This window comes from Perca flavescens, chromosome 24, assembly GCF_004354835.1.
Source record: "Perca flavescens isolate YP-PL-M2 chromosome 24, PFLA_1.0, whole genome shotgun sequence".
Lineage (NCBI taxonomy): Eukaryota > Metazoa > Chordata > Actinopteri > Perciformes > Percidae > Perca > Perca flavescens.
In genome coordinates, this window is record NC_041354.1 from 15,246,701 (window position 1) to 15,260,412 (window position 13,712).

Consider the following 13,712-nt stretch of genomic DNA (forward strand, 5'->3'; position numbering starts at 1 on the left):
ATAATATACTATGACAATTTTCGACATACTATACTATTGACTTTTTTATTACTTTTTTCGACATTTATACCATGACTTTATTCAATATACTATACTATGACTTTTATCGACATATTATACTATGACTTTTTTATAACTTATAACTATAACTTTCAACACTTTTTTCGACATACTATAAATGTAAATGGACTGTTTTTTAAAGCTTTTCTAGTCTTAACGACTACTAAATGCGCTTTTACAAAGTACAGGAACCATTCACAGGGTGCCATCCAAGGTGCCACCTGCTCATCAGATAAACATTCACACACATTGGAATTGGCAACTCGGGGTTCAGTATAAAGGAACGGGGAATTGAGTAGTAGTAGTAGTAGTATTGGTAGTTTGGAGTTGCGGATGGGTAAAACACAGGACTTTCACCTGGGAGAGCCGCGTTCCGCGTGTGGTGATTTTTCAGCCATTTCAGCCGTTTTTTATTTTTTTATTTTTTGTTTTAATAAGCCTTACCCAATGTTTCTTTCCTAAACCCAACCATTTATTGTGTTCCTGTTTTTGTCGTTATTTTCCGTGTTTTTGTCACTGTTTTGTTACTAAAGCCTTTCCCTGTGTTCTTTTCCTAAACCCAACCCTTTTTTTTACAGGCGTGTGACGTTGTTCTCATGATAGTATGTCACGTTCTCGCGATAACACGCAACGTGGCGAGGCCACGTGGTGGGTATGTTTACATCAGCTGTATACAGCGTAGGCATACACGTGGATAGCTGAAAATGCGTACAATAACAACGCCATTTTGCTTTATGAAAGTGGCGTGTATATTTACGCAAAGTCATGATGGCATGTTGGATCAGCAGTGAGAAACAAGAGGAGACTCTCCATCTTACACGGAACACAGAGACACTGAGGAACCAGGAGACCTGAACCAGAAACCAAACCCAGGATAAAGAGGTTGAGTAAATGTGGTGTTGAAGGTGTAGAGGTGGATCAGTGAGTCAGAGGACACTGTGTAGAAGGACAGAGAGCCAGCAGGACAGTCAACATACACTGCTACTCTACCAGAGACAGAGGAGGAGGAGATGGATGTTTCTCTCTTATTGTGCCAGACAGCGTAACGACCATCTGAGCAGATCAGACGCCAGGACTGATCATTCCATCCAAACACACAGTCATCACTGTTTCCTCTCCTCTTGATTCCTCTGTAACTCACTGATATAAAAACATCTCCTCTCCTCTCAACCTCCCAGTAGCAGCGACCAGTCAGGCCATCTCTACACAGCAGCTGAGGACAGTCAAACCTCTCTGGATGATCAGGATATGGCTGATCCTCCTCCTGCACACATGTCACCTTCCTGTTGTTGTCAGACAGTTTGAGTTTTCTGTTCACTGTGTTTGTGTCTAGTGTGAGTTCACAGGAATCTGAAAGAGAGAATGAGACACAACACAGCTGCAGATGATGACCACAGAGTGTTGAATGAGTAATGTCACAGTTTGATGAATGAAATTAAAAACACACTTACACTTCCTCAAACCTGGTGTCAACCATCTGACTCCAGTAGGTTCCACCCTGAAAGGAGGGGGGGATTACATCACTCTCTCTCACAAAGACAGCTTCGTTCTAATCAAATGTAGGGTTGGAATTTACTCATTTTATATTCACTTTTGGGCTGTCAATCAATTAAACTATTTAATTCAATTTAATTTCCTTTGATGTATCCAATCATAACAGAAGGTATCTCAGGACACTTTCCAGATAGAGGAGGTCTAAGTCAGGATTTTATTTCATAGTACACTCAACAACCGTCCGCCCTTTAAAGCTGCTTACTGCTCCAGAAATCATCTGTTCTTATAATAGGCTATTTGATGTGTATGAGAGTGTGTTCCTAGTGTACTTTAAGACTAGGTCATGAGACTATTATTGAAACCTCAGGTTGTTGTTTTATAGGACAACATGCACACACAAAGGCACAACGGCCACTGACACTGCTCTAATCTTAAAAAATCTTTTAAAATCTTTTTGAAAAAAACCTAAAGCAAGCAGTAATAGCTATAAAATCATTACAGTAAAATGAGGAAAAGTCAATTTTTCTGCCAGTTATTTCATGGATCCAGGATACTATGCATCCAGGATACTATGCATCCTGATAAAGTTCCCTTGGCCTTTGGAATTAAAATAGCCCCGCATTATCACATAGCCTTCACCATACCTAGAGATTGGAACTTTATCAGGATGCATAGTATCCTGGATCCATGAAATAAATGGCCTTTAAAAATAATATAAAAAATATTTTTCTGATTCTGACATTCGCTTGGCCAGCAGAGAGGCGTTGCTGGCCCTGACTGCCCACCTCTGATCTACAGATCGAGTCATAACAATGAATCTTCTGATTAATAGTGGATGGCTTGTGGGTGAAATAATGTATAAATAATGAGGGAAATATAACTGAACAGAGAGAGCAGAGAGCAGAACAGACTATGTGCCCATTTACACATTGTAGTCATTAGATGAGTGTCTAATAGAAAAAAAAATGTATGCACAGTGCGAACAGGATTATGGCTGCCGGTGCCACTGGCACACTATAATTTACAAAGACCCAACAATTCCCCCAAGAACAAGCATTTGGTGCAACAGTGGACCTTTCTCTGTAGAGAAACATAAACATTACATCACTCTCACACACACATATTGTGTTTGCACCGCAGCGACTAGGAAAGAGCGTTTTGAGGGACTTTTGAAGTTAGAGTGGGTACTCTCCCAGCACAAGAGGAACTTTACAATAATTGGTCCAGATGTCAGTGTACATCTCTGATCATCACATGAGCCATGCAGCACCGGCAACTGACATTTTAAACAGCTAGCTAACTAGTCTGCTGAAAGAGTAGATTAATGTTTCATCCACACACTCTAGTTACAGTGTAGAAAAGCACATTGCTTTGTGCTAAGCTAGGCTAAACCTTTCCTGGACATTTCTCCGTCGAGTTGAAACTGATTTGATCCCAGGAAAGTGAGAAAAAAAGAATATTTCTTCAAACCACCAACAAATATTAACAAAAGGGAGTTATTGTTTTAGTTCCTGGAGATGTTCTCCTTTAAAACTTAGTGATCAAATATCTCCTTTTTGTACCTGAGAGTGTCCAGTCTCCAGAGAGGATCCTTCAGTACTGCTGACAGTAGCTTCACTCCTGAGTCTCCTGGATGATTGTAGCTCAGGTCCAGCTCTCTCATATGGGAGGGGTTGGAGCTCAGAGCTGAGACCAGAGAAGAACAGCTTTCCTCTGAGATCAGACAGCCTGCCAGACTGCAAACACACAGAACAACACTCAGGAACCCTCTGTCACAGCCCAGTCTTATGGCAGTCTGTGAAATTGTCACGTTATTGAATCTGTTGATTTGTGTACTGAACACATTAATGTCGTTATTTTCGTGTAATGAGAACACATTTTAAAGTAATGTATTTCAATGGGAAGCATTTTTCGTGATGACAGAACAATTACGGAAGCGAGTAGTATTGATAAGGCAAAAATCCGCTTGTGGCATTTAATTTCCCCGTTGTTGAGTCCCCCAGAGCAGCCCAGTGTCATGGCAGTTTGCGAAATGGTCACGTTCGAAAATCGTGATCTGTACACAAAATAAACGAGAAAATCGTGACCTGTACATGAATCAATAAATCTAAATAACGTGACCATTTCACGGACTGGCGTGAGACCGGGTTGTCTGTCAACATATGGAGCCATTTGCTTGTTTTATGTTTGTTTGTTGTTCAGGTACATTTTTGTCCAGATTTAGAATGCACCTTTAAAATCATCTGTGGTATTTAATTATTCAACAACAGGAAAGTAAGGCTGAGTCTCGTAACTACTGCTTTATTGTATCGACAGACACAAACCTACATGTCAGCTGTTTATCAACTAAAAATTAATAAGAGTTTAAATGGTCATCAGTTGAATGGGTTAATGACTCCTGACCTTAGAGTCTCCAGTGTACAGCATGGACTCTTCAGTCCAACAGAGATCAGCTTCCCTCCTGAATCCTGCAGGTTATTGTTACTCAGGTCCAGCTCTCTCAGACTACAGGACTGGGAGCTGAGAACTGAGGAAAGAACTTCACAGCTTCTCTCTGACAGATTACAGCCACTCAGTCTGGAGAGACAACAGGAAGCAAACAAGTTATTTATATTTAACTCCTTTTGAAAGATATCAGAGTATTTAATGATGCATATATCACACTTTCAGAGCTTTTTTGGAGGGACGGTAATGAATGAATCTCAACCATAGTTAATACTTCGTGCTTTACAACATATTATAAATAGATGGATTTAGCTACTATACATCCGCGAACTTCATTATTGTCGTGTCAGTGGCACAGCTGATGTGATCCAACAGCTGATTGTATCCAACAGCTGATGTGATCCATACAACTCCAGTAACAGTTAACTCCAAGGTGTTGCAAAAATGTTGTTTCATCCAATGATTCACTTCTCATCCTCTTCCAACCATTTATCAAAACTAAGTCTGCCATATAAATCAAAATTAACAACAAAACGATCCATTGTATCAATGTTGTAGTCTAACATTACTGTTTTTTTGATTCAGCACTGGAAGTTACAATGTTGCCATGGAAAACGCAGAGTAATATGTTATGTGATGCACCAGGTGTGCTCAAATGGCTCTGTCTGTGCTGACTTGAGAATGTTCTAAATGTCTAGTTGACCAATCAGATAGTCTGGTCGGATCTACTTATATAATCAGGAATAAACAAACGTCCAGTAATTAAAGTCATATGATATTAAAACATGAATTACTTTTGGATCTCAGCCACAGTTCATATTTCATTCTTTATGAAGAGATTCTAAATAAGAATTAAATACTTTAGAAACATTCACTTTTTTTTTATGTTTCCAAAGTATTTTTCAATACTGTGTTTTCAAAGATTATTGTTCTTGATCTGACCTGAGAGTCTCCAGTGTGCAGTGTGGACTCTTCAGTCCAACAGAGATCAGCTTGCCTCCTGAATCCTGTAGGTTGTTGTTACTCAGGTCTAGCTCTCTCAGACTAGAGGACTGGGAGCTGAGAACAGAGGACAGAGCTTCACAGCTTCTATCTGACAGATTACAGCCACTCAGACTGCGGAGACAACAGGAAGGAAACAAGTTATTTATTATTAACTCCTGTTGAAAGATATCAGAGTATTTAATGATGAATAAATCCCACTTACAGAACTTTGTTGGAAGCTTTGACCACTGGCAGCAGCTTCAGAAGAGCCTCCTCTGAAGCAGAGTATTTCTTCAGGTCAAACACATCCAGATCTTCTTCTGATGACATTAACATAAAGACCAGAGCTGACCAGTGAGCAGGAGACAGATCATCTGTGGAGAAACTTCCTGAACTTACGTACTGTTGGATTTCCTCCACTAGAGAACGATCATTCAGTTCATTCAGACAGTGGAACAGATTGATGCTTTTCTCTGCAGACAGATTCTCACTGATCTTCTTCTTGATGTACTCCACTGCTTCCTGATTGGTCTCTGAGCTACTTCCTGTTTGTGTCAGCAGACCTCGTAGGAGATTCTGATTGGTCTGCAGAAAAAGACCCAAGAGGAAGCGAAGGAACAAGTCCAGGTGTCCATTTGGACTCTGTAAGGCCTTGTCCACAGCACTCTGGTAGAAACATATTGATGTTATTTGTTCTTCTGACAGCAGGTTGAATCCAGAGTTAATGAATGTCAGATGTACATGAAGAGCGGCAAGAAACTCCTGAACACTCAGATGGACAAAGCAGAACACCTTGTCCTGGTACAGTCCTCTCTCCTCTGTAAAGATCTGCGTAAACACTCCTGAGTACACTGAGGCTGCTGTGATATCGATGCCACACTCTGTCAGGTCTGATTCATAGAAGATCAGGTTGCCTTTCTGCAGCTGCTCAAAAGCCAGTTTTCCCAGGGACTCGATCATCTTCCTGCTCTCTGGACTCCAGTGTAGATCCGTCTCATCTCCTCCATCATACTTGATGTTCTTCACTTTGGACTGAACCACCAGGAAGTGGACATACATCTCAGTCAGGGTCTTGGGCAGCTCTCCTCCCTCTCTGGTCTTCAACATGTCCTCCAGAACTGTAGCAGTGATCCAGCAGAAGACTGGGATGTGACACATGATGTGGAGGCTTCGTGATATCTTGATGTGGGAGATGATTCTGTTGGCCTGCTCCTCATCTCCGAATCTCTTCCTGAAGTACTCCTCCTTCTGTGGGTCAGTGAACCCTCTGACCTCTGTCACCATGTCAACACACTCAGGAGGGATCTGATTGGCTGCTGCAGGTCGTGTGGTTATCCAGAGGCGAGCAGAGGGAAGCAGATTCCCCCTGATGAGGTTTGTCAGCAGCACATCCATTGAGGTGGACTTTGTAACATCAGTCAGGATTTTAGTGTTGAGGAAGTCCAGAGGAAGTCGACACTCATCCAGACCATCAAAGATGAACACAACTGGGAACTCTTCAAACCTACAGATTCCTGCTTCTTTGGTTTCACTAAAGAAGTAATCAACAAGTTCCACCAAGCTGTACTTTTCCTCTTTCAGCACATTCAGCTCTCTGAAGGTGAATGGAAATATGAACTGGATGTCCTGGTTGGCTTTGCCTTCAGCCCAGTCCAGAGTGAACTTCTGTGTTAAGACTGTTTTCCCGATGCCCGCCACTCCCTTTGTCATCACTGTTCTGATTGGTGCATCTCTTCCAGGTGGGGCTTTAAAGATGTCTTCTTGTCTGATTGTTGTTTCTGGTCTGTCTGGTTTCCTGGATGCTGTTTCAATCTGTCTGACCTCATGTTCATCATTGACCCCTGCAGTCCCTCCCTCTGTGATGTAGATATCTGTGAACATCTGATTCAGAAGGGTTCGGATTCCTGCTTTAGCAATCCCCTCAAACACACACTGGAACTTCTTGTTTAGGTGAGATTTGAGTTTACACTTACAAACTCCAGAATGACTTCCTGAATGAGCACACAACAAAGAACACCAGTAAGTTATTCATAAAGAAAACAGGAACGTATTTTGGTCCATCTCTGGAGATATTAGTAAACGTTCCATTAGTCCAACAAGTTAAATCTTTAGAGAAATCCTCTTACTGCTCTGCAGACGGTCGGCTAGCTCATCCTGCTTAATTCTTTTCAGGAAGTGCAGTGTGATCTTTAGAAATGCCTTTCTGCTCCTCTGCTCTTCATCCTCACCCTTCCTCTGACTCTCTGAGCATTGTGGGTAATCGGGACTCAGAACCTTCTGGATCTTCTTCAGCTCATTCTTCACAAAAGTGACGATGTTCTCCTCCAGCAGCTGGAACAGAAGATTATATGAATGTCACAATCAAACTGAAATCATGGAAGCAAACATCAGATACTTGTTGGACAGCCTGACAATTCACTGGTCTGAAAAGTGCAGCATGGAGATGATTCTGAACAGAATAAAAGTACTAGTTGTACATGTACAGACCATAAATATGGATTCCAGGTGTGTTTGATGCTGCTGGGCAGACTGACCACTGGGAACCTCTGAGCTCTCCTGGTCCACTCTGTGGAGAAATTAGTTTACATCATGTCTGTCCACACAGAGACAAACACAAGGTAAAGGTCCTTTGACTTAAAGTGTTGATTACAACATTAAATCAGATGGTTCCCCTAACATTAAAGTGTTCGTGGTACTGCTGACCCCACTGTGAATCATCAGAAAGAACTAAGAACTTAACAAGGGCTACAACATGGTTGGCCTAAAGGACGCAGCAGCGAAGCAGCAGACTGGTATCATGAGGCCAGGAAGTCTGCAGCTTCTGTGGTCTTTGAAGCAAACATTTGTAGGTAGAAGAAGTTTTGGGTGTCAATGGTGAAAAACCTTCTCTTGGCCTCAAAACGATTTTGGTAAACCATCAGCCGACTCAGGAGGGGAAGCTGAGTTTGTAGTCGGGGAGAACTGCTGACCTGAACTGAGGATACTGTTGGATGGTGGTTCCCTTGTTTTTGCGTCCCCTTATTGATTTCTGATCTGACATCCAACTGGCAAACCCACATCCAACATTTGGGAAGAATTTTGCGTTTTGACCAATTTGGGTCAGGAGACTTGGGAAAAAAAATCTGGAGTAAGACCAACAGGGATGGAAATTCACTTTTGAGTATTTAGACACAAAAACAGCTGGAGATACAAGCAGCAACTAAAACAAGATTAACACAAAGAAGTTCAATAAACTATACAAACAATTGGGTTAAAAAGCTAAAACCCCAGAGAATATATTTGACCAAACCAGATACAATATTTATGTAAAGTCAAGAGTTGAAGACTGGACAACTTTCAGGTGCGAGAATATAAATGGATGTGAAAAAGAAAGATGCTGAAACTAAACTCCAAAAACGTCTCTGGATACATACAATTTAAAACATGAATCAGTAATGTTATAATATTAACAGCTTACCTCTTTTCAGCAGAGGGTTGCTCTCCTTTAAAGTTAATGAGGCCTTGATGTGACCAGTCGCTCTTAAAGGACACACAGCTGGGTTCAGGTTCAGGTTCAGGTGACTTAGGTCTCAGCTGGGTCCTGATAGAAAAACACATTTATTTAGGGTCACATGTTCAGTTAAAGACTTCCTGCATAAAATATAATATTAATATGAGTATGTCTGTAGGCCTAATTATTAACAATTAAATGCCAATACTGCTTTAATTTCTGTCCACAACTAAATAAAAATATCTTTTGAAATCAGAATTTAAAAAATCTAAACATAATATTTTAAATTGTTGTCCAAACAGAAATATATTTGGAATGACATAGGAAATTATTTTGCAAATATATTCTCATTTCAGTCATCAACTACAATAATTCCTTTCCATGAAAAACACTTTATTTATGGGCGCCAGGATAGCTCAGTTGGTAGAGCGGACACCCAAATGTATAGAGGTTTACGCCTCGATGCAGCGGGTTCGACTCTGACCTGTGGCCCTTTGCTGCATGTCAATACAACATTAAATAAGATTGTTTCCCCTGAGATTAAAGCGATGGTGATACTGCTGATCCCACTCTCAATAAACAGAAATAACTAAGAATTCTTACCTTCCATCAGCAGATAGTCTAAAGAGGAAGCAGCATTGAATGCTACTGATAAGAACTGATACTTATACAAAATATAATAATTCAACAACAATAGATAATTATTAACAATAATAACATGCATAACATAACTGTGAAAATATATAATTAAGATAAATATGTATATAAGCCTAATTATTAAAAATAAAACTGTAGTCACAGTACAGTGTAGTGTAGTAATATCCTAGATACTGGTGAATTTGGGGACATTTTATGAAACTAATAATAAGGTTATTGTATACCGGTGACCACCTTTTCCAGGTAGTAGCGGGGAACAAAAAAACTGGGGTGGTCTGAGAGATCCCTCAGATCAGATTTTAATACCAGGTGAAAACAGGGCCATAGATATCCCAGAGTTCACCTGGACGACAGGCTAGAGTGGGCTGGAAACACAGAGACCCTCTACAAGAAGACCACACAACCAATGAGACAACAGTACTTCTAGTTTGCTGGAGGTTTCACAACAACTCACCTCCATCTTCTCCTCTCCATTTCAATTCTCCTCTCGTCCATTTCAATTCTCATCTCCACCATTTCAATTCGCTCCCTCACACTTTTCTCCATTCTAATCTCCATTACGGGTCACCTTCTTTTTTAAAGTAGTGGTGTCTTCATGGACCTGGCACTCTTCATGGACACACAGCTGGGTTCAGGTTCAGATTCAGCAGCGTCTTGTCTCTGATGGGTCCTGTTAGAAAGAGAGGAAGACCACTTTTTAATCTCCAGAAACAGAAGCTGCAGGAGAAAATATAAGCTATCAAGCAGACAATGAAGTCTGAAGCTCTTCACTGAATGATTTCTGCTCTCTGCTCATCCTGCTCTGTCATTCATTATCTTTCTGGGAGAAAAGGAACATCGGAAAGACTCCAGGACTAATGTCACCTTTCCGTCCTGCGCAGACTGTAAAATAATGGACATGGAGACACTACTCCTCCACCTCCACACATCACTACAACAGTAACAGAGGCATTTAGGTCACTACACTTTATTCTGGAAGGTTCAGTGGAAACAGTAGAGTCCTGTTGTGTCTGACTTTATGCTGGTGGAGACAGTGGTTTGTTTTCTGACATCAGGAGAAAGGTTTGGACCACACTAGAGCTGTCAATCTTCCTCTATAATACCATTTGAATTCCATTTGATATTTTTTTTGATATTCAAATAATATTCAAACATTTAATGCACAATTGCAGCCTGTAAAATAATATGTACTACACCACTCAGGCTAATGCATTGTCAATGCCATTACAAGCATGTGGTTGATGTTACACGTTCCGTCCACTAGAGGGGGTTAGGGTTGCTCAATGACATTGTGGTTAGCACAATGACATCATGTTAGAAAGCACAGCCGAAATAATTTGTCTAACCCAAACTAGGTAAGTATCAAACGATGCTAGCTGCATTAATAACCAAGCCAAACGGTACTGTCACTACTTTTTTAGTGATTTCACATTACTGAGAATACAGTTTTTAGAAGGTAATATATGAAGTTGAATTTAACTCTGACAGCTGTGAGGGCAGCTAGCATTACCTTTAGCTGTCTCCATGAAGCTCCCAGCTAAGCTAACATTACTATACCTCGTGACGCAGTTAGAAAACAAGAACAAGCTAACTAATGTACATGGATGTCGATTTTAAAGTCATGTTAAAATTATTTCCCGTCCTTCTTATGATTTCCAGCCTCAGCCTGTCACACCCCCGTGTACTAACGTTACTCAGTACTTAACGTTAGCTCTGTAATGTTTTACTAACACTACTCGGTACATAACGTTAGCTTAGACCTCACAATGCCTTGTGTTTCACACTCCCGCTAAGTTATTGTTCTTAAGATGTGACATGAGTGACACATGCGGGTAGGCCAAGGCGAGAAGATGGAGATTAGCTAACGTTAGCCAACATATTTGTAAAAACAGTCACATTCGAATAGTAATTTCAGCATTCGAATAGTATTGATTTTTTTACTATTCGAATTATATTCAAATTTCGGCATTCGTTCCAACAGCCCTAGACCACACCTATCTTCAAACTCAGCCTTTATTTAGATCTCAACTACACAGCTGTAAAGTTTTCTGACTGCAGCCTCAGGGTTTCGACAGACAGACGTATAAACACCTTAGTATTTAAAACCTCCTCTTTAGTAGTTCATGCTACACAGGTAGATATATCTTCAACACAGGAGTCATCCAAACTTTCTCAGGAAATAATAAGTGAAGTAGAAACATTATATTTAATTTTACAGAGCCAGAAACAGACCCTGAAGAGACAAAAGACAAACTTGTTAAAGTATCAAACAGCAACTTACAGTTTCAGAGAAGAACTCAGGTGAGTTGTTTCCTGATGAGTCACAGTTCCACCTGTCAGGAAGCAGATTTAAGAGCACAATAAGAGCGTTGTTTCTTCTCTCTGTGTAACTGTGGTTGTTGTTGTCAGTGTGTGTTTTTTCTTCCTTTGTCCCGTGAATGCAACACAAGGAACTTTCCCCGCGTCGAGTTCCAACTTGTTTTAAATGTGATGAACAAACTTTACCGTTAAACAGACTCAGTGGAAGAAGTACTCCAAACTATTAATACTACACAGTGAAAATACTCTGTCCAACGTCCTGCTCTGTTACTACATGTACTGATTTAGAAGTAGCAGTGAGAGAGCTGATTCTCATTACATCATGGTTTCCTGCTGTAAACATACATACTTTGTGTGTAAACTGTGAATATGCAGAGTAACACGCTGTCAGATAAATGGAGGACAATAGCAAGTGGAGCCACTTCTTTGAAACCTTCGTAAGCTGCTGAGCGTCAGGGAACAATCAACACTTGTATGACGCGCAGTTTGAATAATTCAGTTCCACTCCGTGATACAGATTTATTGTCCATTTGAAAATTGGAAAAAACTAAAACAATGTAATCTAGTAGCATGAAAAAAATGGCCTACTGTATGAACGTGGATGTGGTTATCCCCTTTAAAACCCTTTTGTCTCAGAACTGTGGCCTCCAAATGAAAAACAAAAATGTGACATTTCACCTTTGAGTTTTGCTGTGGAACTTGAAGAACCCAAACTCCCCCCTCTTTCTAGCCTCCACCATGCAGGTGCAGAGATCTATCAATAGAAGATTATTTTTGGGATTAAAGCAAGTATTGAGACATGTTACTGCGGTAAAGGTACTAATAGCACAGTGTGAAGTTACAGCAGCTGGCTGAGCGGATAACTAACGTGGAGAGAAAACAGACAGACCCTCTGCTCGCTGTTCTCTGGACTTTAAAAGAGAAAACCTCAGCAGAGAACTCCACATTACTGACAGCACATAGAGGGCTGGGAGCAGGGCCGGCGATTGCTATAGGCGACCTAGGCGATTGCCTAGGGCGTCAAAAGTGTTGGGGGCGCCGTGTCGTCCTTAGGTCTACTTCTCATTAATAATAGAATTAGAAAGAAAAGCAAAATAAAACATGTTTATTAAACATGATCATCCTAGGGCGCCCCCTCAGCCACACGTTTACTTGTCAACCTTTTATTACGCGACGTTTACAGTCTCTGGGTCAGACTCAAACACACGGAGCTCTGAAGCAGACCTGTGCATCGCTTGGTGTCCACGCTCGCTGTAAAAATAGAGACGAGCAGCGGCATAGACACGGAGCTGCTGCAGCGCGCCTTCCCTGGTCTGTGCAGCTTCCGTGTTTATAATGGGCATGTTGTGGGCATGCTGCGGCAAATGTGTCCCTATTTCTTTGTAGTTGTGTGTTTCCACCTCCGATGTAGAGCAGCGTAGCCTACAGCCACTTCCCTAAACTGTCTCATTCAGAGACCAGCGTCCCAAACGGGGCTCTGTGTCTGTCAGGAGGTCTGAGATCTACCGTCTCAGCAGAGCAATCACGTAATGCACAGCAGACTATGGTGCAGGTGGATTATTTTCTAAAATATAGTGACTTTATTCTTGTAATAGCCTATTGTTTTATGTAATGTATGTGTGTAATCTATGTTTCCCTTTAGATAAAGATATTTCCAGCATAATTGATTCAGAAAAAGGTAAAAAAGAAAAAAAAAAGAAAAAAGTGTATAAATATTCACTAGAATGCAGGAAATTAAGTATTTAATGCTCAAAATTTTCAAGGGGTGGACCGCCAGACCCCCCCATCATAAGTCACCATGCACACAAATCTGGAAAAAAAACACTGGCCTTTGGATTGCCAGACCAGTTATGATTATACCAAATGTTGGTGCCATCTGACTTACATGGAAGCTAGATACTAAAATGAACATACATTGCTACTCTATCGCTGACACAGCGCTGTGGAGCTCTGGCAATGCGAGACTGGGGTGGGGGGGCGCAAAACTCAATCGTGCCTAGGGCAACCAAAGGGCTAGAACCGGCCCTGGCTGGGAGCCAAAGCTGCATCACTGCGTTTCATCATTTAACAGGAGAGTCAGAGCTAACCGGCTTTATTGCTGAACTCAGGCAGCTTCGTCAGGAGGAGGAAGAGGACAGAAAGAATCCTGGACAACCACAAACACTCTGACTACAGAGATCAGAGATCAGAGGAGCGAAGAGGTGCTACACTGAAAAGATGCAGAACAAGTTTTCAGCCAACAAGAGCAGACAGGCCTGGAGGA

The 13,712-nt window shown here is 41.2% G+C and overlaps 1 protein-coding gene across 1 annotated transcript; it reads right to left on the reverse strand.

The window, feature by feature from the left end:
• Positions 1–795: 795 nt before the first annotated feature.
• Positions 796–9,688, reverse strand: LOC114550676 (NLR family CARD domain-containing protein 3-like). Its single transcript, XM_028571437.1, has 9 exons — positions 9,585–9,688; positions 8,441–8,563; positions 7,471–7,549; positions 7,110–7,314; positions 5,207–6,974; positions 4,942–5,115; positions 3,958–4,131; positions 1,512–1,558; positions 796–1,410 (listed from the first exon to the last, which is right to left on the reverse strand). The coding sequence occupies exons 1-9, from the start codon at positions 9,686–9,688 to the stop codon at positions 875–877; spliced, it is 3,210 nt and encodes a 1,069-aa protein (XP_028427238.1). The 3' UTR covers positions 796–874.
• Positions 9,689–13,712: the final 4,024 nt, after the last annotated feature.